The following is a 23,311-nucleotide window of genomic DNA, read 5'->3' as shown; positions in this document are numbered from 1 at the left end:
GTCTGTGTAACCCCAAATTGCATGGCCCATCATCCAGCCAGATGCAAACCGTACAGCCATGGTTCCACATTGCTTCTGCCTGACATGTTGCAGAATTAAACGGAGCGGTTCCCTTTCTGAGAAAGTGACTTTAAAATCCTTTTGTGACTCAAAATTTGTTCCTTCCTCCTCCTCTTCCCCACCCCATTATTCTAGGTTTTTATTTGTTCTCGTCTAACAAATCGGACCCAGTAAGTAAGCCCTAAATTCTTGAATATCTACGATTGGAGGCACCTTTGAAAAACATAATGTGGATAAAAGTAGCCTCTTCTTCCTATGACTCTTGGCCACCACCCAAATAGAGCACAGAGAGAGGGGGGGAGGGAGGGGGAGGGAGAGAGAGGGGGAGAGGGAGAGGGAGAGAGAGGGGGAGAGGGAGAGGGAGAGGGAGGGAGAAAGGGGGAGGGAGAGAGGGGGGAGAGGGAGAGGGAGGGAGACGGGGAGGGAGAGGGAAGGAGAGAGAGGGGGAGAGGGAGAAAGGGAGAAAGAGGGAGTGGGGGAGAGGGAGGGAGAAAGGGGGAGGGGGAGGGAGAGAGGGGGGAGAGGGAGGGGGAGAGAGAGAGGGGGGAGGGAGAGAGTGGGGGGAGGGAGAAATGGGGAGGGAGGGGGAGGGAGAGGGGGAGAGAGAGGGAGGGAGTGGGGGGAGGGAGAAAGGGGGAGGGAGGGAGAGAGGGGGAGGGGGAGAGAGAACAGCCCTCTCTGGCAGCCCTTCTGTAGCCTGTGGCTGGGTGGAAGTAGCAGCAGCAGATTTTGCTGCTGGAGGAACTTCTGAGCAGGGGTAGAACATGGTGGCCCCGGCTGCTGATTCTGCACTTGAGGAGGGAATTTCCCTGCAAATTGATGCAGAAGTCAACTCCAGTGGGTGGGAATGAATGCCAACGCAGCGCCTTTCGAACTCGTGATTATAAGACTAGCAAGCAAGTTAGAGAAAGTAACTGATGTGATGTTGTGTGGCCGCAGGTCACAGTGCGTGACCGCTGGCAGCAGCTCTGTTGCCTCACAGATGCTTTTGCCTTGCAGTATTTCAACACCTTGGAGAACAGCCTTGTGAACCTCTTTGTTCTTCTGACGACTGCAAAGTAAGCTTTTTGGCTTGAGGAAAGTTTCCAAGTGGAACCCCTGGGGGAAGGGGGAGGGCGCTAAAAGGGAACCTTTGAAAACATCTGGTCCTCATCCTGTTTACTCGAAAGCAGAGCCCATTGGATTAAGGTTGGCTTGCCAAGAAGTCAGTGCAGGCTTGCAGCCAAAATGACGTCAGCCATCCATTGCCTGTTGGGAGAGAACCAGGGCATAAATGAAAATAAATTCAGAATATGGTGGGCTGAGGCTTGGCATGCTTTAGCAGGGTGATCAGCTGGCTGAAGAAAGCTGGAGCGTTTGGGCTTGTCTGTGAGGCAGTTCTTGGGCCAAGAAACTGGGCCAGTTTTGAAATGGTTAAGGGTCCTGAAGGGTGGTCAGCATTTGAATCAGAAAGGCATAGGTCGCTGAAGGAAGAGAGGGAGGGTCACTCTTCATATCATCATCCTTTTCCTTTAAAGGTAAAGGTATCTCCTGTGCAAGCACCGGGTCATGTCTGACCCCTGGGGTGACGCCCTCTAGCGTTTTCATGGCAGACTCAATACGGGGTGGTTTGCCAGTGCCTTCCCCAGTCATTACCTTCTCCTTTAGTGGCATATAAAACTTTAAAATATTCTTTAAAATAAAACTTAAAAAAAAAAGAAATAACTACAACTAGATAATAAAACTTAACAGGCTAATTTCGGAATAAAGATCCTATTAAAAAGAAGAAACAAAAAAAATCATGCCATGACTTTTTGGTCGTGCACAAGAGCATAATGCCCTGGTCCAGATGTTATGCTGAGCCACAGGGCTCATATATTATCAGACGGTGGTTTCGTGTTGCATCTGAGCTATGCTAGTAGGTTGGGCGTAGACATACCTTCGGCCAGAAGAACAAATTGTTCTACGAATAGCTTAGTCTAAGTCAGCCTTTCTCAACTTTTTTACAGTTGAGAAACTCCTGAAACATTCTTCAGGGTTCAAAAAAACCCAGGAATGGCAGAATCACGCAGAACATGGTTAGGAAACATAGCAGTGGACACACCCACCTGGAGCCACTCCCTTCCCACCCCCTCCAGGCCCATCATTGGCCAATTTGGGAGGAGAGGGCAGGTCAACATGACCATATATGGTCATATCTCCTGTTAAATGTTTATCAAATGTAAAAGTATATTAAAAGTAATTAACTCTTAGCTATCCAGGAAATCCTTCAAGGGCTGTCAAGAAACCCCAGGGTTTCATGAAACCCTGCTTCAGAAAGCCTGGTAAAAGTGAAGACCTAATGTTTTGGCCAGATTTCTGAGGAAATGCCCTAGCGTCTCACGTAAAATAGCCCAGCTGCAGATGCACCAAAAACAAACCCTATTTTACCTTCCTACCCTTCGTGAAAATGGATGGATATCATGACTGACGCTAGCTAACTAGTTCCTGTCTCTTTTTTGGGTGCAGTTTCCCTGATGTGATGATGCCATCGTATTCCCAAAACCCTTGGTCTTGTGTCTTCTTTATTGTGTACCTTTCCATTGAGCTGTACTTCATTATGAATTTGGTAAGTCACCAAGCTGCAGCTTCACATCTCTCTGCTGTGCTGGGCCAGACCCCTGATGCATCTAGTCCAGAATGTTGTTTTCCAACCAGGGCCAGTCAAGCACCGTAGGGAAGCCTCACCCACCTCACAGGGTGTCTGTTGTGGGGAGAGGAAAGGGAAGGTGATTGTGAGCCGCTTGGAGACTCCTTCAGGTAGAGAAAAAGTGGCATATAAAAACTAACTCTTCTGCTGCTGCAGCTGCTGTATCAGAGCTTCTCAGCCCTGCTGAATGGCAGGAACATCCCTTCCTCGTGCTGCATCTTGATACCGTGTAGAACTGAAAGGGGACGGAGGCTGGAGTCAGACCCCCTCTCCCTTTCTCCTTGCTCTAGCTACTTGCCGTCGTGTTTGATACCTTCAACGACATCGAAAAGATGAAGTTCAAGTCACTGCTTCTTCACAAGCGTACCGCCATACAGCACGCCTATCGGCTGCTTGTCAGCAAACAGGTAGGAAGTATTTGCATGCATGTTTGCGGGGTTTAGCCTTGCCTTGTCCCTGTGGTAAAATGGTGTCCGACTCCCTTAGGACTGGTTGTTTTGTCACCCACCGTGGATGGGCCACGAATTCCCTTCCAACACATTTATTTAAGCTGCAGCTTGATTAGGCAAATTAGACACTAGAGTTTCATCCAAATTAGCATGCCCATCTCAGCACCCAGGAATGATGTTTTATACAGGTATGAAAAATTGAATCACATCTCCATTGTCCAATTTGGCACAATTGCTGACAACGCCTTCCAGTGAAAACAGTTCAGATAGCATTTCAGAAAATAATAATGTTCCATCCTGCCCTTCTGGGGGTTGAGAGAAACATGGGGCAAAGGGCACTGGCCAATAGCAAGGCTTGGCGGGACGTCAAAATGCTACTGTCCCTTAGTGCAGACATAGCAGTTTCTGTAAATAGGTGGTTTCAAGTTAGTTGTTGGTGAAGATCCTGGAGCACCATGCTGCCAGATGCAATTCAGACGACATTCATACTACTATGGTAGAATGTATACTGCTATGGTCTTCCCAGTTGCAATGTATGGCTATGAAAGTTGAACCATAAGGAAGGCCGAGCGTCAAAGAATTGAGGCTTTTGAACTCTGGTGCTGGAGAAGACTCTTGCGAGTCCCTTGGACTGCAAGGCGAACAAATCAGCCAGTCCTAGAGGAGATCAGCCCTGACTGCTCCTTAGAAGGCCAGATCCTGAAGATGAAACTCAACTACTTTGGCCACCTCATGAGAAGGAAGGACTCCCTGGAGAAGAGCCTAATGCTGGGAGCGATCGAGGGCAAAAGAAGAAGGGGATGACAGAGAATGAGGTGGCTGGATGGAGTAACTGAAGCAGTAGGTGCAAACTTAAATGGACTCCGGGGAATGGTAGAGGACAGGAAGGCCTGGAGGATCATTGTCCATGGGGTTGCGATGGGCCGGACACGACTTTGCACCTAACAACAAAAATACTGCTATGAGAGCCAACCTGGTGTAGTGGTTAAGAGTGTAGACAAAAGCGGCATATAAGAACCAAATCCTCTTCTTCTTCAGTAATATCAGGGCTCTCTCAGCCTCACCTACCTTACAGGGCATCTGTTGTGGGGAGAGGAAAGGGAAGGCGAATATAAACCACTTTGAGACTCCTACGAGTTATGCATGGGCAGATTACATGTTAGCGAAATCCTTGTCTTGTTTCTAGAGACCTTCAGGAATCTCTTTCAAGCAGTTTGACGGGCTGCTGCGATTTTATAAACCTCGGATGAGCTCCAGGGATCGTTACCTTACTTTCAAAGCACTGAGTCAAAGCAGTACTCCTTCAGTCAGGTGAGAACTCGATCCAGGAGTCTGAAGTTGTGAGCTTCAACTGTTTTGTGCATGTTTAACATCTTCTTCCTGCATTCTAGGAAAGATTGGGTGAGGCTAGCCAGGCTAGAGAGGTTCAAGGGAATGTTCACAAGGCCTTTAGCTGTTTTTTTGCTACTTCACGGACATTTATTAGTTCTGTACAGTGTTGATTTAGTGTCTGCCAGGAAAGTGTGTAAAGCCAGGCAAGAACTACAGTTGTGATGTGCAGAGATCTACTGCCCCACATGCAGAAAGCTGTCTAAAGTGTGTGTGTGTATTCTGTATTAACAAATCCACAACAAGAACTTAGTGGCAGCCTTATTCAATTTAATAATGGCAGGTCTCAGAATCTGTGAAACCGCTACAGTGTTTATATATACAGAATTTCACACAAATGATGCACTTATTGCAAAACCCAGCTCTAATAGAGCTCTCTCTTCTTTTTCAGTCTGAAGGACATGTACAATTTCTATGAAGTTGTTGGTTTAAAATGGAAGGTAAGGATTTTTTTAATGGTTCTTCAGAGGGGTTAGATGGAGGCACAGGGCAAACTTCAATGGGGAGGAGGAGGAGGACAGATGAGAGTCTAACAAAAGAAAAGGAGTCCTTAGGGAGAAAGGAGAAGAACTCGAAGAGAGATCTTGTTCACTTTTGCTAATCGGGGCAAGCAGTTAGGTCCTAAAGGCCGATTTGTGATTTGTTTCCAGGCAAAAAAGAACCGGGAGCACTGGTTTGATGACCTTCCACGAACAGCATTCCTCATCTTTAAAGGTAATGCTTTGAGCAGATGTGGTTGAAGGTTCTGCTTGCATGTTAAAATGGCCATTTTTAGAGAGCGATCTTTCCCTTGCTGCACATATGATCATACAAAGCAGTGGAAATTGTTTCTTTATTTGGGAGGCTATGTGCAGGAGGGTCCTGCTTTGAACACAGGCCAGTTCTGATACATTTACAGAAACTTTGCTTGTGATAGGCATCCATCAGTTTGCTTACAAGAAAAGGCGAGGTTGATGGAGCAAATCAGGTAGAAAGGGTCCTCTTAGAGTAGATTTCTGTGGGCTGTTTTCTCAGTTTCTGGGGCAACCTGATCTCTCAGGGGCCAAATTACATTTTAGTGGGGGGGGGGAGGATAAGATTATAATTGGAACAGAATACGGAGCTTGCAACTGCATTGGCCTGTCCTTTGTACTCTTCTTGAACGAGCATTGTTTTGATCCTGTTTGTGTCGTCTGTGATGCATGGCAAATGATATATCTTTCAGATCTTAGTGGAATTAAGATTTTTGAAGTTACTCCTGTTAACCTGCTTATCACTCTTTTCAACAGGCATTAACATACTGGTGAATTCCCGAACCTTCCAGTACACCATGTGTAAGTGATCTGATCCACCTTTCCACTAGCTATCTTTGCTCAGCCACCATAGTCCATAGAATGTTGTTTAATTCCTTAAACTGATATCCTCCAGGATCGTTTTGGTTCTTGCTGCCACTTGAGGGACCTGCTGAAGGGTGTGACTAAATGTGGTGCTTTCATTGTAAAAACTGATTGTACATTCATTGTACATGTAGCCTAAGACATAGCTATTTTGCGGCTTGCTAGGCCATGAAAATATGCCAGGATGGCCTGCTGTCTTAAAGATTAAGCTTGTTTCTCTCCCATTCTTGGTCCAGCATACCTGAAGGACTGCCTATGCCCCCGAAGAGCGCTTCGCTCAGCCAATTTGAACCGGCTGGTTATCCCCGGCCCTAGAGAAATACATCTGGCCTCAACCAGGACCAGGCCCTTTTTGATACTGGCCCCTACCTGGTGGAATGAGCTCCCGGAAGAACTGTGGGCCCTTCAGGAACTTCCTCAGCTTTGAAGGGCCTGCAAAACAGAGCTCTTCCACCAGGCGTTAGGATGGGGCCAATAAATGACTAGCACCAACACCAAATGGGCCCTTCCCGAAGACTAACTCACCCCTGGAGATGAGCGGATACAGAAACAAATCTTTTTTAAGCTGATGTAGATCGATGTATTAAAACTATGTTTAATTTTTAAGTTGATAATTTAATGTATGATGAGGGCTTTTAATGATGTGAGCTGCTTCGAGCAGGTTATACTGGGGGAAGTGGTATATAAATCTATAATATATATCATTATAAATAAATTAAAAACTTAGTTGATCCCCTGATTGTCCCTTTAGTACAGGTAGTGAAGGTAGTCAGCATTTGTTCCATATGTCAACAGTTCTTTGATTTACATTGAAACCAGAGTAAATAGGAGGCAGGGCTAAGATACAGGAAGGAACGTCCAGATGCAGAAAGGGACTGATTGAATATGGTGAAAATCAGCCATAATATGGGGTTCTCATGGGTGAAGCATCCAAAGTGTAACATCTTAACCGAGGGGTCCTCAGCTTCTTCAAACCTGTGAGCACATTTGGAATTCTGACATGGCGCAGCAACAAAATGGCTGCCACAGAAGGCCTAACTGACCCCGCCCACTTCCTAAAACGACTTGGCAGGTGCCACATTGGGGGCCCCTGCCTTTAACCAGTTCCATGCACCCTTTGATGCCTTTGTGCCTGTGCTTGAAAGGCAAACTGCTGTTTTTTTCATATGTGTTGTAGATACCCTGGTGGCAGTGAATGGCCTCTGGATCTTAGTGGAGACCTTTATGTTGCGAGGTATGGGATATAACAGTTCCCTTTGGTGCTCTGGCCCCCTGCTAGCGGTTCCTCTACCCTGTTAAAAATGATGCTCTCTCTGTTTTCCCAGATGGAATCTTCTCTCGGGACGTCCCGTGGAGTTATATTGTCTTCCTGACAAGTAAGTTTTGGTGCTCCCAGGTGTGGTGCTCCTTCTTGAGCTACACTGGAAGGCTTATGCCGGAACCATCCCAGAAAGCATCTAATAGTTGTGTATCTTTGTGCTGCATCGAAGCAAGTTGTCTCCAGTGGTAGATATTTGCACAGGCCAAGCGGATATAGTTTGCTGCTCCTGCGGCAGGAGGCCGATTCAAGGGAGTTCCATCTTAATCCAAACAGAGGGTGTTTATCCTCGGTCACATATAAGAACCACATAAACGTCAGAACCAAAATGGCACAAAGTTCCAAGTCCTTCATGAGGATGGATGTTTTCAAAGGAGGAAGGAGAAATTATTCAAGCTCTAATCTTGCAGATCGGAATATGAAGGCAGTTGCTAGGCATACCTGGCAAGCATCCTCTGAAGATGTAAAATGTAAAATCCAGTTGAGAATATAAAATGCAATCGCTGACCAAATGTCTCTGTCAAACTCAGATGGAACTGCCAAGGAAGGAATCTCCTAATTTAGTTTTGGAGTGACAGACATGAGGATGTGATGTACTATATCTGCTCTCTCCATGAGCCAAAGCTTGTTGGAGCTCTATGCCTAATTTTTCGTTCTGCAACTTGCTATATCTTCAGAAACTTGGGATGAAGGGAAAGGCTTCCTATTTAAAAGAGCTGAAATGGCTCCTGATTGGGAAAGCCAACCAAGTCCCATCACATGATGAGGCACCTTTCCCCCCAAAAGGGTGTGTTGTATTCTCCTGAATGTACACATTGTCCCTCCTGCAATTCATTCATTCATTCATTCATTCATTCATTCATTCATTCATTCATTCATTCATTCATTCATTCATTCATTCATTCATTCATTCATTCATTCATTCATTCATTCATTCATTCGTATACCGCCCTCCCCTAAGGCTTAGGGCAGTTCACATGAAACAAAAAAAAAGAGCAGTACATCGAACTCTGTGAACTCTTGCCATCATGTCCGATCAGCAGGCTGCAAAACTTTTCTGATGCCCTGTTCTCTTGTGCCCACAGTCTATGGAGTAGAGGTGCTGCTGAAGATCACTGGCCTGGGGCCTTTAGAATACCTGTCTTCAGGCTGGAATTTGTAAGTGCTGTGCAAGGGGACCCATGTCTCTCTTCCCAGGGCTCTCAGCTCGCATGTTCCCCAGCTGAGGGACATCTGCTTTGCTCTCTTCCAGCTTTGATTTTTCAGTCACCCTCTTTGCCTTCTTGGGTCTCCTGGCACTGGCGTTCGACATGAAGCCGTTCTACTTCATTGTTGTCCTGCGGCCGTTGCAGTTGCTGAGGTGAGTGGGAGGGAGAATACGGATGGACAAAGTGGAGTGGGTAGGATTCATTTGTGTTGAAGATGGACCTGGCTCCTGGGCAGTCTGAGGTGGAGAAGAACCAGGCCGTGCTCACTGGGAAGCAAAGAGCATCATCAGATGTAACACAACTTATCCTCCCCCCCCCTGCTTTGTCTGCAGGCTGTTCAAGCTGAAGAAACGCTACAGGAATGTCTTGGATACCATGTTTGAGCTGCTTCCTAGGATGGCCAGGTACTGCAGATGAAGGTGATGGGGGTGACTGAGTGGGTAGGAAGGGATGTGCCAGTGTTTGTCTCTTGTGGACCTTCCTTGCATACCCAGGGAAATGCTAATCACCACTGTGGGATGGTAGGTGGATTTCCTCCAGGCCAGGCTGGATTCTGGAGATTTTGGTGGGGAGCATCATCTGAGGTCGCTGTGGGTGGGCAAGTAGCTGTGAATTTCCTGTATTGCGCCAGGACTCTGAAGGTCCCTTCCAAATCTACAATTCTGTGATTCTATGAATGTCCAGAGCCAGATTTCACTGGCCTTGGAAAGCGTGAGGCACAAAGCACCCTGTCCTTATTCCTCACTTGAATTGGCTTCCATCCTTCTCCTCATCTCCAGCCTTGGGGTATTGCAGGCAAAGCCCCTGCTCAGTTGTGCTTAGCTTTCTGCCAGGGTCTCCTCTGGTCTGAAGTCATGGCTGCTCTTCTGGAGATACAAAGAGATTTAACAGAAGGATGTTGTGCCTCTTCCAGTTTTCAAGTCCCGTCTCTGTTTGACTGAGAAGATTTCGTGTGGGTCCCCCGTGTCGTACGAAACGGACTCCGTCTGCACTGCTAATGTTTTGGATTACGCTAATGCTCCACTTTCTTTTCTCCAGTCTAGGCTTAACCTTGCTGATCTTCTATTACTGTTTTGCCATCATTGGCATGGAGTTCTTCTCAGGAAAACTGTACCCGAATTGTTGCAAGTGAGTAGCCAGGGTTCATTTGTCTCCTGGAAAGAATGTGTGGTGTCCAGAGGTGATGCCCAGGGTTAGGAAGGCTCCACACTACAGTGTGGAATCTGGCATAGAATCCAGAGTACTGGGAAGCCTTGCCTTTTTCTCCAGTGTGTGTGTGTGTGGGGGGGGGGGGGGAGATGACACTCCATATGGCTACCAGGGGAAGAAAGATTACTGCTGCACACAGTCTTTTGGAAGTTTCACCTGCCAAATGCCTGTAAACAGTTTCTTCTAGATCTGAACAAGTGATGTGAAGATGCCACTAGACAACTTTCTAGCCCAGGGTTTCCCAACCATGCTACCATGAAGGCCCCTCAATGGTAAAACGTCATGGGGGTGGGGGGTCAAATTGGTAGTGAAAGAGAGCCATCCCTCCCTATGCCTGCTGTCCCCAGCTCCAAACAATGAAAGAAAATGTTTTTAATTTTTTTTAAGTCTACCCTTATTTGGGCAGATTGACCCACCCCCTCCCAAAGTAGCCAATGATGAGCCTGGAGGGGTGGGAAGGGGAGGGGCCTGGGCCATTTAAACCATTGCTTCTTCGGGGCGTGGCAGGAAGGTGTGGCCAACAGACCTCACTTCCTGGTACCTTGAAGCCTTAAGATATTTCAGAGGCAACCCCATGGTCAAAAGGTTGGAAAAGGCTGCTCTAGCCACTTGGACACACAAAATATTTTTGGTTCTCGTTACTTCTCTCTGTTACCTCCGGACATGTATCCCAAATCTCTGAAAATCTGAACAATGTTATGGAAAAATGCATGTAAAACACTTCACCTTTATTTCCATTGAGAATTTGGAAAATTTAGAGGATGAAACACCTTCCAACCCAACTCTGCCCCAGAGTTTTAATCTGATTATAGGTATGTTATGACTTTATTTCCCATCCTTTGGCTGGGCAGGCACTTCAAACGTAGCAGCAGGTAGTAGTAATAACAAAAAGACAGAATTTAATTTCCTAGCACTTCTCAGACACAAGCGCTGTGGGCAGGTAGGGAAATGGACATTGGGAGTGGGAGAGAATTCAGTGCACAATCCCTGGTAAGAGCCCCAAATGATCCAGGCCTTCCTCTGCCATTTTGTTCTTCCTGCCCATCTCCCATCATGCCCCAGTGCTGTGTCTCGTTCGCTATCCCCTGCTGTGTCTTTGCAGCAGAGATAGGGGGCGCTGCCGGCTTGGCATAATGAGAAAGACGCTGAGGCAGCCAGAATCACTTGCCTCGTCCCCCCTTGCAGGCTTTCAAGAAAGGGCTCTTCAGTTCCAGCAAGCGGCTGCATTTCCTAACAAGTGCCATGTCGTCACTGCTGGTTGCGCAAGGCGGCATCACAGTTGGACACGAGCGGCTGGCTGTGTCTCCTTTGGGAAGCATGCCGCCTCAGGCGCCCCTTGCTCAAGTCTGCATGTCTCCACTTCCCTGCTGAGCCCACCTGCTAGAAGACATCCATTCAGCCTCAAAGATGTCGGTGGAGGGCAGCCAACCGTTTCTCCCTAAATCGAATCTACTTCCCCTCTCACGGTTTGCTCCTCCCGTCCCGCTTCTCTTTGCAGCCGCAGCACCGTGGCAGACGCCTACCGCTGGGTGAATCGCACCGTTGGGAACAGAACGGTGGTGGAAGAGGGTTACTACTATCTCAACAACTTTGACAACGTTCTGAGCAGTTTTGGTAAGGGGCACAGCTGCCACAAGCCTGCTCCTCTAGAAGGGAAACTCGGCACTTGTGTAAAGAGATCTACACGAAGAAGAAGAGTTGGCTCTTATATGCCGCTTTTCTCTACCCGAAGGAGGCTCAAAGCGGCTTACATTCACCTTCCCTTTCCTCTCCCCACAATAGACACCCTGTGAGGTGGGTGAGGCTGAGAGAGCCCTGATATCACTACAGTTTTATCGGTGCTGTGATGAGCCCAAGGTCACCCAGCTGGCTGCATGTGGGGGAGTGCAGAATCGAACCTGGCATGCTGGATTAGAAGTCCGCACTCCTAACCACTACACCAAACTGGCTCTCCAGTTTGTTCAGCAGTTCAGACTGCATGCTCCTTGCTCATGCTCCTCCCTCCCTCGTTCATTAGCCTGCGGGCTGCAGATGGCATCTGTGGGAGGCAGCAGCCCTGGATGTGGCAGTGGATGAGGGCAGAGAAGGAAAGGAAAGGAATCCCCACCTTTCCACCCAAACGGTCCCCAAATCTGCCTTGGGCATGCCTTTGGGGAAATGTCATACCAGGTTTAGGGAGACCCACAGAAGGCCTAAGGGAAACCCAGAACGTGGATCAACAAATGCACAAAACTGTCGTGCAGAAGCCCAGATTTTTAAAAAAATTGCTGCAGGAGAATGCTGAGCAATGATTCTGAGCAGAGCGACCTTTGTCTCACGCGGACAGAAGTGCCTTAGAAAAAATGTTTCCCACTGTGACTTTGACCTCTGGCAAGAAACGTCCCCAGGTTTCCCACCCAGGAGCTGCTTGTTCTTGGAGCACTGCGTGAGAAGGAATTTTTGAAAAATAAACCTCCTTCCAGTGCAGCCGGTCTATTGTGGCTACCTCTGTGAGTGTAGAGCAGGGGTAGTCAAACTGCAGCCCTCCAGATGTCCATGGACTACAATTCCCAGGAGCCCCTGCCAGCGAATGCTGGGAATTGTAGAATCCTGGGAATTGTAGTCCATGGACATCTGGAGGGCCGCAGTTTGACTACCCCTGCTCTACACTCACAGAGGTAGCGGATGCTGGCAGGGGCTCCTGGGAATTGTAGTCCATGGACATCTGGAGGGCCGCAGTTTGACTACCCCTGCTCTACACTCACAGAGTTAGCGAATGCTGGCAGGGGCTCCTGGGAATTGTAGTCCATGGACATCTGGAGGGCCGCAGTTTGACTACCCCTGCTCTACACTCACAGAGGTAGCGAATGCTGGCAGGGGCTCCTGGGAATTGTAGTCCATGGACATCTGGAGGGCCGCAGTTTGACTACCCCTGGTGTAGAGCAACTTCACTATTGTGCCTCTGGCTAAGCTTCATGTCACGCTGAAGGAAATACCATAAGTGGGTGATGTGAAAGGCCTCTCGACTTGACACCTCAGAGCAGCCGTTCTCAGCCATTTTGGGGGACACGGCTCCTTGAGGAGGTCTTCTCAGGTTCCCCTGCAATACGTTGGCCGCTTGCACAATGAGCTAGACTTGAAAAGACCTAAGCCGGGCTTTCTAAACCTGGGATTTCATGACGACCGCGGAAGAGTTTCCCGAATGGGTAGGAGTTCATTCATTTTTGATATATATATATTTTAAATTTATTGGATATTTATCAGGCGATGTGACCATATATGGTCATGGACCTGCCCCCTTCCAATAGCCAATGATGGGCCTGGAGGGAGTGAGAAGGGGAGGGGCCCCGGGTGGGTGTGTCCACAGCTCTGCTTCCCAACCCTATTCTGCATGATTGTGCCACTTCTGGGGTTTCTCAAAGCTTGAAGAATGCTTCAGGGGTTTCTCAGTGGTAAAAAATGTTGAGAAAGGCTGGCCTGAGCTACAAGTGAGTTAGCTCTGCTCGATATACCTTGTCTTATATATGTTCATGAGACAGATTTCTGGAATATGTGACTGAGAGATTGATGTGTGTCCATTATTTCCCGTTGAATGTATTAATTCAAGCACGCACAAAGGAATTGATTACTCGATTTTCTTTCCCTTGACGAAGTTTGAACATTCGAGCAATGAACAACGTTGTGCATGACAAAAAGGGCCTCCCATAAATCTTTCTCACCCTTTTCAGTCTGTGGCCCCCTTCAAATGTGCCAGGGCCCTCCAAGAGGTGATGTGGCCCCCGTCAAAAATGGCTGCTTTGGAGAGCCACTCCCAATCAGAATAGAGAGGATGACCCAACAGACAAAGAGGGTGATTTATGCAAGTCAGCTTCACCTGTTCAGGCTAATGGGAAGGGGAATGTGAGCCACGGTGTTGACCACGTGTGTGTTTTTTCTGTTCTCCCTTCCCCACCTTATGCAGTTACTCTGTTTGAGCTGACAGTTGTCAATGACTGGTACATCATCATGGTAAGTACCCCTCTGGGATGTGGGGTGGGCAGCTCTTTTAATTAGCATCTTTATAGTGTTTTCCGGCTCCTTTCTAGCCATGCCTACCACCAGCACTTTTGAACATCATCGGTGATATTATTTGTAAATAACAGTCACAACAATATATCAATGACAATTCCAACAGTCAATATAAGTTTAACAGGTTACCATGATTAACTCATTGAACAATTCCAATAGAACAACTTTAACGAAGCCCCTAGGGAGGTCAGAAACGTTCAGATTATGGAGGGTATGATTTGAGGGGGACCACTGGATGTTTCTAGGTCTTGCCACGTAGGTGGAGGGCAGCGTAGGTTGGCTGTGAGTTGACAGCCTTTTTCACCGTGGGAGGGGTAGAGTTGCGAAGGTCTTAGGCAAGGGTATATTTTTTTTAATGAGAAGAGAAAAATCACGAGGCTTTGAAGGGATCTTGGAAACAGGACGAGGTGCCAAATCTGAGATCTCACAAGAAGCCATTGCAGGGTTTTAAGAAGAATATCACCTGCTCTGTCGGATAAGAGAGGCGAGCCCTGCTGCAGACTGCTGGATAGAGGCCAGCAAGTTCAGGTGTAACAACAAGAGGTTGGAATACTTCAAATGACGCAGCAAAGGGAGATGACATTTTTGGGAAATGTTGGTTTTAAACGTGGAAGCACAGATTTACCTTCTGCCTCAAGTGGCCACCTTTCTTTATGGCACTGCTGTATGCCAGAGCGGTTAGGGATCCCTCCCTCCCAGTACCCTCCACCAGATCCCTTCCCCCCCCTAACTCAATGGAAATCATTGCTGTTTCAGACTTTTTTCTGATAAAATGTGGACTAGGGTTGATGGGTCTCGACTGTAATATTCTTAAACTACAATGTTGCCAGATCAGTGAATGTTGGCGATTGGTAATTTATTTGATAGTGGGGGAGGGGAGGTTTTATGTTTTATGGTTGAAATAGGGTATAACCGCTTCCTGTTTTCCCCTGGGCCCTAAGAGCAGGATAAACGTATCTTCAATAAATGAGTAGACTTTGAACTGTTGCACTGAATGAACTTGGAGACTGACGGAAGAAACTGGCCAAGAATGCAGACAGTGCACCTTGGTGATGCAAGAGCCTGCACGATCACAGGTTCTTGAACCAGGATCCCCTGGCTGTCTTTAGCACAGTGTTCTCAAAATCCCATAATGGGAGACGTTGATTTCTATAATACAAGCCTTGAGGGGAAGGGGCAGGTGAGGACGCTGTTCATGCACGAGCTGTGTTCTGTGTCGTCCCCTTTGCCGAGGAGTTCATCTGTGGTTTATTTGCATGACACTTTTCCATCCCTTGCTAGGAAGGGGTGACATCGGAAACGTCCCACTGGAGCCGGCTCTATTTCATGACTTTCTACATTGTGACCATGGTAAGTGGAGACGCTATGACACTTTGCAAGATGACCACCTTCTTCTTCTTCTGCTTCTTCTTCTTCCTTCTTCTTCCTTCTTCTTCTTTTTCTTCTTCCTTCTTCTTCCTCTTCTTCCTTCTTCTCCCTTCTTCTTCCTCTTCTTCTTCCTCTTCTTCTTCTTTCTTCTTTCTTCTTTCTTCTTCACTCTCCCTGCAAGAGAGCTGGTGTGCTATGGGAGGGCAGAGTGTTGCTCTCAGTCATACTACTCACATAGTGACCTTGGGACAACCTCTATCTCCCCCCTTAGATTCACCTACCTTGCAGGGGTGTTGCAAGGGTCACATGAGAGAATCCTCATGTCTGGTACCCTGAGCTGCTCAGAGAAATGGGTGGGATATGAGTGTGGGTGCAAAATCCTCTAATTTTTACTCCGTCCTTCTCCCTTAGGTGGTGATGACCATAATCGTAGCCTTCATTTTGGACGCCTTTGTGTTCCGCATGAACTATACTCGGAAGAATCGCGATTCGGAAGGTCTGTAGGTTTCCATCCAGCTGTACCCGAATCCATTATATCCCATTGTGAGGGTAGAGAAGTACAGTAGGAACGGTCTGGTTTCCATTCATGGCTCCACTTAATGACCACAGCTTCCTGAACGTCAACAATTGAGCACATGCTTTGCATGCATGAAGAGTCTCCTTTACTTCCTGTATGAGAGGGGATCTGATAACCATCTTCAAGTATTTAAAAGGGCGCCATATGGAGGATGGAGCAGAATTGTTCTCTTTTCCCCCAGAGGGACAGACCAGAATGAAGGGGATGAAATTAATTGAAAAGAAATTCCATCTAAACATAACATCCGGAAGAAGTTCCTGACAGTGAGAGCGGTTCCTCAGTAGAACAGGCTTCCTCGGGAGGTGGTGGGTTTTTAGTATGGATTATATTGTAAACCACCCTAAGGCATATGGGGGGGTATATGCATTTAATAAAATAAATATTATTTATTATTACTATTTATTGGATTTGTTTCCCACTACTCTCGGCATGCTGGCTCATGGTGGGTTACAGAATAAAACCACATAATATAATAAAACTCCCATTAAAATCCAATTAAAATGAACATTTACAAAAACAAGCCCTCCCCCACTAAGGAATGGCAACCCCGCTGTGGTGACAGGGCAACATCTGCTTGCCACCCCCGATGGAACAAAACAGATCTTCTCCTGGCACTGGCCTCACCCATAGACCTGTCCGGAGAGCTCCATCTTGCAGGCCCCGCTGAACGCCGGAAGCTTCCACAGGGCCCGTAGCTCTTCCGGGAGCTCATTCCACCAGGTAGGGGCAAGGACCGAAAAAGCCCTGGCCCTGTTGGGGCCAGGCGGACTTCACGGGGGCTGGGAATGACCAATAAGTTGGCACCCACCAAGCAAATAATAAATAATTATTTATTATTAAATAAATAATACACTCCTGAGGCCCCTCCCCTCCACAGGCTCCACCCCCAAAATCCCCAGGAATTTCCCAACTCTGAGTCGGCAGCTGTAGTTCCCCACCACCCTGTAATGACCAACCCTATTCCTGTTTTGCAGAAGACAGTGGGATTGTCCTAGAGATGGAAGTCTCCAGAGAAGAGATGACTGCAGTTGCAGAATTCTATGGGAGGAGCGGGGCTGCCTCGGCTGCCAGCCAGCTCCTCAAGGTCGTCTCCCAGATGGACAGGCACCAGGTGAGTAGCAAAGAGCCAGGAAACGCAACCATTGGCCACACCATTTTCTTCTCTCTTCCCTCTCCCCCTGCATCCGTGACAGCTGACTAAAGATCCCTGCCAGCGGAGGGAGCCATGGCCACAAGTGCAGAGGGGCAACCAGGCAAATTTATGGAGGGCATGGCCATCAGTGACTGCAGGTCATGGCGATGCTTAGAGGTAGGCTGCAATTTCCTGCCTCTGCGTCATGACCCCCAGTGTTCCTGGGAGGGACTCCATCCTAATCATAGAACCATAGAGTTGGAAGGGACCTCCTGGATGGTCTAGTCCAACCCCCTGCACTGTGCAGGACACTCACAACCCGATCGCTCATCCACTGTGCTGGTCACCCCCTTGATCCCTCACAGAAGCAATCCATGGAGGTCTCCCATCCAAATACTAGCCTGGGTTTCATCTGCCTAGCTTCTGAGATGTGATGGGATTAGGCTTGCCTGAGCTATCCAGGTCAGGGGTATACCAGAGGCAGGAGGCAACATGGAGGCCTTAGCCTCCATTCAAGGATCAAGGGGGTGCCAGGGGTGGCCAAATTGTGGCTCTCCAGATGTTCCTGGATTACAATTCCCATGTGCCTCTGCTGGCAGGGGCACATGGGAATTGTAGTCCATGGACGTCTGGAGAGCCACAGGTTGGCCACCCCTGCTCTATGCCCTAGTTGGCCCTCCAGTATAATTGGCTGGACATCCTGGGGGCTCAGGATGCTGGGCTGGCTGGACCCCACTGGTCAGATCCATCAGGATGGTTCTTGTGTTCTTACGGCTGGTCTCATACAGGTTGACGGATATTTCCTCCAAGATGCCACCGCTAGTCTGGGGGAAGGTCCCTAGTTCTAACCTTTTCCTTCTGCTCCCTTAGCAAACATCCATGTTGTTCCTGGGGCGGAGATCAAGGACGAAAAGCGACCTGAGTATGAGAATGTACGAGGAAGAGATCCAGGTGGGATTGCAAGCTGAAACCCCAAACTGTAGACTTGGGCTTACCCGGCTTATGGTGATTACGGTGGTATGTTTGCTAAAAAGTTGGCTTGGTAAACTCTGGAGCACTTTTGAGCAGGGGTAGTCAACCTGTGGTCCTCCAGATGTTCATGGCCTCCTTTGTAAAAATGCCCTCCAGAACATTTCTGCTCTGCCCATGGAGAGGGGCCGGGTGCTGCACTGAGGACATGCTCTGGGAGAGTGAATAAAAGTCTTGCTGTCTTCTCTCCCTGCACAGGAGTGGTATGAAGAGCACGCCCGGAAAGAGGAAAACCAGCTTCCCTGGCAAGACGACGAACAGCTCCTCAACCCTCCTTTGCAGTCGCCGGGCCGCCGGCAGCGGGCTCAAACCATAATCTAGGCCAAGCTAACCCCAGCTGCTTCCGCCTACACATTAACCATTCTGTGTCCCCTTACTCTGCAACGTATGTACAGAATTAATGCATAGTGTAGGGTGGAAGCCCAGCTTTTCCTGGCGTTCTGTCCATTCAGGGGGTCCAGGAACACGAGCAGCAGAAGGCCTCTTGGGCCTCATTCCCCTCCTGAGACAGAGACTGCCAGGCATCTCAGCCCAGAGTGTGCATCTTGTAACCAGTTTGGTGGACTGGGCAACAGATAAGGGGGAGACGGTGCTGCTTATAAGCTTGGGGGATCTACTACGTATCCTTATCATACGATAGCAGGAAGCTTCGTTTTGCTAATTCCCGACAGGCAACCCGCTACAGGTGACTAAATTATACTGCCTTCCCAAGTCTGGCATCCTGGAATAACCACTAGCACCATCATAAACACGGCCATCCAGTTCGTCACAGGACCACTTCTCTCGTTTCCGGGCTCCTGTACGCGAATTGAGCTCCCGGCCTCAGGGAGTCGGGGTTTCCCAGGGAGATTTGTTTCCCCGATAGGCGCAAACCACTTTCTTTTTTAACTGACCACAGTCTGAAAACCGATACGCCGGGATCCTCCTCTGAGGAGAAATGTTATCATCCCTAACTCTACAAAAACCCATCAGCTTACTATTACGGTCCAGAGAGGAGCACAGTAAAGTTGCTGAAGCATCCGTGGCGGGCATTAAAGCAATAAAAGAAGGGGGAAAGTGGTCAGGCTCGCAGTCCCTGCATGAGGCCTTTGCGTTGGGCCCATCCGCTTACTGCCTGCTGCAGAGAAATCTCGACCCTTTCATTAGTCTCAGGCGCCCTCCTTGTCGGAGGAAAGTGAGAAGCCTTGGCTTGCGGTTATTTGTACGCAGCATCCTTTATCAGGCCCTAAAGGTTATGGGAAGCGGCCTTCCGATAAATTTCGCTGGCGGAACAAAACACCGCCTGCTTCCAAGCCATTGTAGGGACCCGAAAGAACTGCCATAATTCTCTGCCACCTGTATGTTGAGTACCCCTTCCAATATACAGGAGAAAGGAATACCTGAATTTGCTGAGGTGGACAAGCAGGGTAACCATGTAACACAACGGTGTTATGAGTGAAGAATCTAATAGGGCAGGGGCACAACCCCTCCATAAAACTAACTTTTTCTTACACTTTGATTTGCTAACGGAAAACTCCTTCTGACCCTACTGTGGTGCCTGTGGAATTTCTGCTTCCTCTCTTAAAACAAAAAGCCCTAAAATGCTTTCTGGGAAGACCAGCCCCATGTGTGCGAGCTTTGGAGTTCTGGGCCCATTCTGCACACATTGGATAATACACTTCCAATGTGCTTTTGTGGCTGGATTTTCCTGTGCAGAACAAGAAAATCTCCTTCTAAAGCGCATTGAAAGTGCACTGTGTGCAGAATGGGCCCTGGAGAGCACTTAATCAACCTGGAGATATCTTTAAAATCCAAATCTAGGTCCCATGGCAAAGATGTGGGTGTAACAACACCTGACAGGTATTTTTAGAAAATGGGTGGGGCTTTTGCCAAGGAGGGCTTCCAATTGCCCGCTGCAGACTTGATTGGCAGGGTAGGTTTTTGAAAACATGGCTTTGGTCGCAGCCACTTCTACAACACAAAGGTCATCATGCCTGAAGGCCAGCTGCATCTGCCACTTTATGGTAGCCATTCTGTAGCTGTCCTGACCACGCTAGGTGAGAATGCCAAAGTTTAGGGACCCCATTTGAGAGTGATAACGAGTTTCTTGCACCCTGTTTTGTGCGGTCTTAAAAGATATTTTAGGGCTTTTGTTTGTGGGTCTTGTCTTCGGACAAGAGTGGGTACCTGCAACATTTACTGACTTTAACCACTAACCAAAGGAGCAGACCCGTATGGAGCACCTTTCAAATAAGCAGTCTTTTTCCAACCAGCTAGGGACTTTGTAGAACAGGGCTTTCCTGCTTCTCCCTCTTGCTGCAGCCCAGTAGAACCCTTGAAATTTATTTTTGGGAGAGGAAGTTTCAGGGATTTGCAAGGACCACTGAGGCAGCAAGATGGGGGGGGAGGGGAGGTCTGCAGTGGGGAAATTTTAGCACAAGTCACTGTCTTCTCATCTGTAAAAAGAAATGCTTTTTCCATCAGAGGACCTTCACGGGTGCCTATGTGCCAGGGATCTGCTCTGCTCTTGAAGTGTTTTCTCCCTAACAGCTAAGTGCAGTTTCAGGGTTTGTTCTGCAAATGCACAAGTGGAACGGGAAACCTGATGTGCAAAAAAAGCAGTCAAGTGGCTTTGAAAACACCAGCGTTCCAGCTGGATTTTTTCCTGTACGCAGGGGCAGGATGGTCTTCTGATTGCCAGGAAACTTCCCTTGTGGGCCACAAGCAAGCAGAGCCAAGCGCCAACTAGTCTGCCAGTACCCCAGGGCCACTTGGCTTGGGTCGTTTTGTGGTGGCATCGATCAGTGTCAGCTCATCAGTTGCGCACTGCCATTGGTTTGTGGGAGGAAGCAGTGGGTGACCAGTGAGTCACGTGGCCCTATAGCACAAGCTCCCGGCACCCGTGGGGCGACTCTCCCATCTCAGTCCAACCCTGGTTATGCTCAGCTGTTTGGATGGGCTGCTGGTCGACCAGTCTGCCAGTCAAGCTGCACTGTAACTATTTCTTTGTGGGAATTTGGTTTTATCTAATAAGCTAGTCGTACAGCCAGAAAGCTGCTTTCTTCCAAACATCTTACAGGATGGAAGGAAAATATTTTTTGGAGTATGGGGCATCCCCTTCTAATTATTTCCTCTCTTTGGTATTGTGTCGACACGGCTGACTTCGGAGACAATCACTACGAGGGAGGAGACACAGGCAGGGTTTCGTATACTGGAAGTTTGTTATGGAAATTGTAACGATAATGTCTGAAACAGTATTATGTAGATCTTTCCAGACACGCCGAATAAACCTTTTTAAACATGGGTGTTTTGCTTTCTGCATTCATTAAAGCTCGTCCGTGTTCAGCTGTCATTTATAACCTCGCGATTCTAGTTGCAGTGGTAGTATGTAAGCCATCCATGTGGAAGAGCCTTGCATCTGACCATTACATATGTTCTACAGAAAGTCATGGCATGCCTGTGTGGCCAGAGCTGAAAAGAATGGGCGGCATAAAAATCCAAGTAAATATATACCCTCTTCGAAGATCCATGTGTGATAAACATTTAAATGCTCCTTTACGTGTGCTTTGCCCGCATTTTACAGTCAACGTTCTCCCGGCTGAAGCAGCTCTTGGGTTGGATCCAGACATACTTTTCCATTAGTACAATGGAACATTTCTGCCTCCCACTTAGCTCTCTAAAATGCCGCTCGGGGGAAATAGGATAGGGTACACTGAGGAATGACACGGAGGAGGGGCAACAGAAAGGAGGCAGCAATCCCTAATTCAGTCTGGACCCAATCTGGGTTTTTTTTGACTCAATACTTTCCAACGCTTAGGAACTGAAACGCTCTGAAACTGAAGACAAACATAATTTGCTTGTTGCCTTTATTAACACAACAAGTACATTGCTATGTTCAACGGCTGGGGAAAGGGTTTTAGATGGGAGGGGGGCGGCAGACATATTGGTGCGACTGCTTAGTCTGCAGCCAGGCGAAGGCCCTTTGAGGTTTCAGAAAAACAAGTTCAGCAAACAACATTCCGAAAGCACAGGCTGCTATCTTCAAAAGCAAGGGAGGCAAAAGGAAGGAAATGGATTTTGCGAGACAAACCCGCCAGCCCAAGTTCATAGTAGTACCATGAGTTTCAGAAACACCTGGTTGCCTAGTAACCCTGATTTCTTCCTGGCACTCCAGTACCAAGTGTAGTAAAAAAAAAAAAAATCCAGAGAGATCAGATAGTAGACTGGGGAATCCTTCACCACAGCTTTCTTATGGCTCAGGAAGAAAGAAAAAGATTCAGCCATTCCTGTCGCATCAAATGGTTAAGCATCTTGAGTTCTGATAGGCAAAATGTACAGCAGCGTTTAGCACAGCCATCACTACGGTTTGATGGTTCCCACTTGGCAGTATTAGTTCAAAGCCAGGGATACGGACGTTATTATATCCTTCTGAGGTAGATTAAACTTAGCCTGGGAGCTTGCTTGTAAACGTGGAAGGCTTAGAGCTTGCGGTGCCTTAATGACTTCGCAATTATTTTGTAGCATGCATACAACAAACAGAAGAATTTATAAAAACCCGATTTATTCTCGTTCTGATGCTAACATTTGTGATTTTTCCAGCTGACAAGTTTGGGACCTTTATCAGCGCACCTGAATCTGGGAGAAGTCAAGTTTTTTACTCTGTCTTTTTCATGCTAGTCCCCAAAGATGCCTAGGGAGGCCTGTGACATTCTTCATGCCTCCAACTTTTTCCTCCAAAAAATCAGCTAGATAGGCTAGACTCCCTAGGCTTTTTAACAGCCAGACCATATAGGCCCTGTTCTTGTGCAGCATCCTATGTAAGGACTCAAAAGGAGTCCTTGCTTAACAAGTCTAAACAAAACTGATTATCCGGGATATGCAGAATTAGAAAATATACTGTCTTAGGCTAGAGCGGCCTTTCTCACCTTTTTATTTTACCATTGAGAAACCCCTGAAACATTCTCCAGACCTCAAGAAACCCCAGAGGTGGTGTGATTGTGCTGAATATGCTTAGGAAGCATAGCTGTGTACATACCCACCCAAGGCTCCTCCTCTTCCTACCCTCTCCAGGCCAATCATTGGCCATGGGGGGTGGGGGGGGGTGGCAGGTCAACATGACCATATATGGTCATATCACCTGATGAATGTGCAACAAATTTTTAATATATATATAAACCAAATTAACTCCCACCCATTCAGGAAACCCCTCCAGGGCTGTCATTTCATGAAACCCTGCACTAGAGGGTTTCAACATTCTAGGGAAATTCCTTCAATGTTCAAAGATTCCCCAAGATGCCGTTCGAAAAACCACTCATCTAAGGGACCCCAGTGTTGCACAGGGAGTCTTGACCAAGCAGCATCCAGAGATACCTTTCAACTGACTCTAGTGCAAAGGGAAGCTGTCTAAGGCACAAGTAAACAATCATAGCTCTTAGGAGCCAACCTGCTGGTCAGTACCAAGGCCCTGTGGATTCAAATGTACCCTTTCCTGTTCCTTCATTA

The 23,311-nt window shown here is 47.8% G+C and overlaps 1 protein-coding gene across 9 annotated transcripts in view; it reads left to right on the top strand.

The window, feature by feature from the left end:
- The window catches only part of TPCN1 (two pore segment channel 1), a 40,895-nt gene extending 19,783 nt beyond the window's left edge, over nucleotides 1–21,112 (top strand). For all 9 annotated transcript variants that reach the window (XM_077308754.1, XM_077308748.1, XM_077308749.1 and 6 more), the window contains 21 exons: nucleotides 196–230; nucleotides 1,060–1,118; nucleotides 2,548–2,647; nucleotides 3,019–3,135; nucleotides 4,364–4,488; nucleotides 4,958–5,006; nucleotides 5,217–5,280; nucleotides 5,835–5,879; nucleotides 7,120–7,176; nucleotides 7,268–7,318; nucleotides 8,346–8,418; nucleotides 8,513–8,620; nucleotides 8,801–8,872; nucleotides 9,507–9,596; nucleotides 11,176–11,291; nucleotides 13,618–13,664; nucleotides 15,006–15,074; nucleotides 15,504–15,588; nucleotides 16,644–16,780; nucleotides 17,672–17,752; nucleotides 18,029–21,112. In XM_077308754.1, coding sequence (XP_077164869.1) covers nucleotides 196–230; nucleotides 1,060–1,118; nucleotides 2,548–2,647; nucleotides 3,019–3,135; nucleotides 4,364–4,488; nucleotides 4,958–5,006; nucleotides 5,217–5,280; nucleotides 5,835–5,879; nucleotides 7,120–7,176; nucleotides 7,268–7,318; nucleotides 8,346–8,418; nucleotides 8,513–8,620; nucleotides 8,801–8,872; nucleotides 9,507–9,596; nucleotides 11,176–11,291; nucleotides 13,618–13,664; nucleotides 15,006–15,074; nucleotides 15,504–15,588; nucleotides 16,644–16,780; nucleotides 17,672–17,752; nucleotides 18,029–18,151 — 1,703 coding nt within the window. In that variant the 3' untranslated portion in view covers nucleotides 18,152–21,112. The remainder of the gene's footprint in view (nucleotides 1–195; nucleotides 231–1,059; nucleotides 1,119–2,547; nucleotides 2,648–3,018; nucleotides 3,136–4,363; nucleotides 4,489–4,957; nucleotides 5,007–5,216; nucleotides 5,281–5,834; nucleotides 5,880–7,119; nucleotides 7,177–7,267; nucleotides 7,319–8,345; nucleotides 8,419–8,512; nucleotides 8,621–8,800; nucleotides 8,873–9,506; nucleotides 9,597–11,175; nucleotides 11,292–13,617; nucleotides 13,665–15,005; nucleotides 15,075–15,503; nucleotides 15,589–16,643; nucleotides 16,781–17,671; nucleotides 17,753–18,028) is intronic.
- The last annotated feature ends 2,199 nt before the right edge of the window (nucleotides 21,113–23,311 follow it).

This window comes from Paroedura picta, chromosome 13 (assembly GCF_049243985.1).
Source record: "Paroedura picta isolate Pp20150507F chromosome 13, Ppicta_v3.0, whole genome shotgun sequence".
Taxonomy (NCBI): domain Eukaryota; kingdom Metazoa; phylum Chordata; class Lepidosauria; order Squamata; family Gekkonidae; genus Paroedura; species Paroedura picta.
The sequence above is the reverse complement of the archived record's forward strand: the minus strand, read 5'-3'. Positions and strand labels throughout refer to the sequence as shown.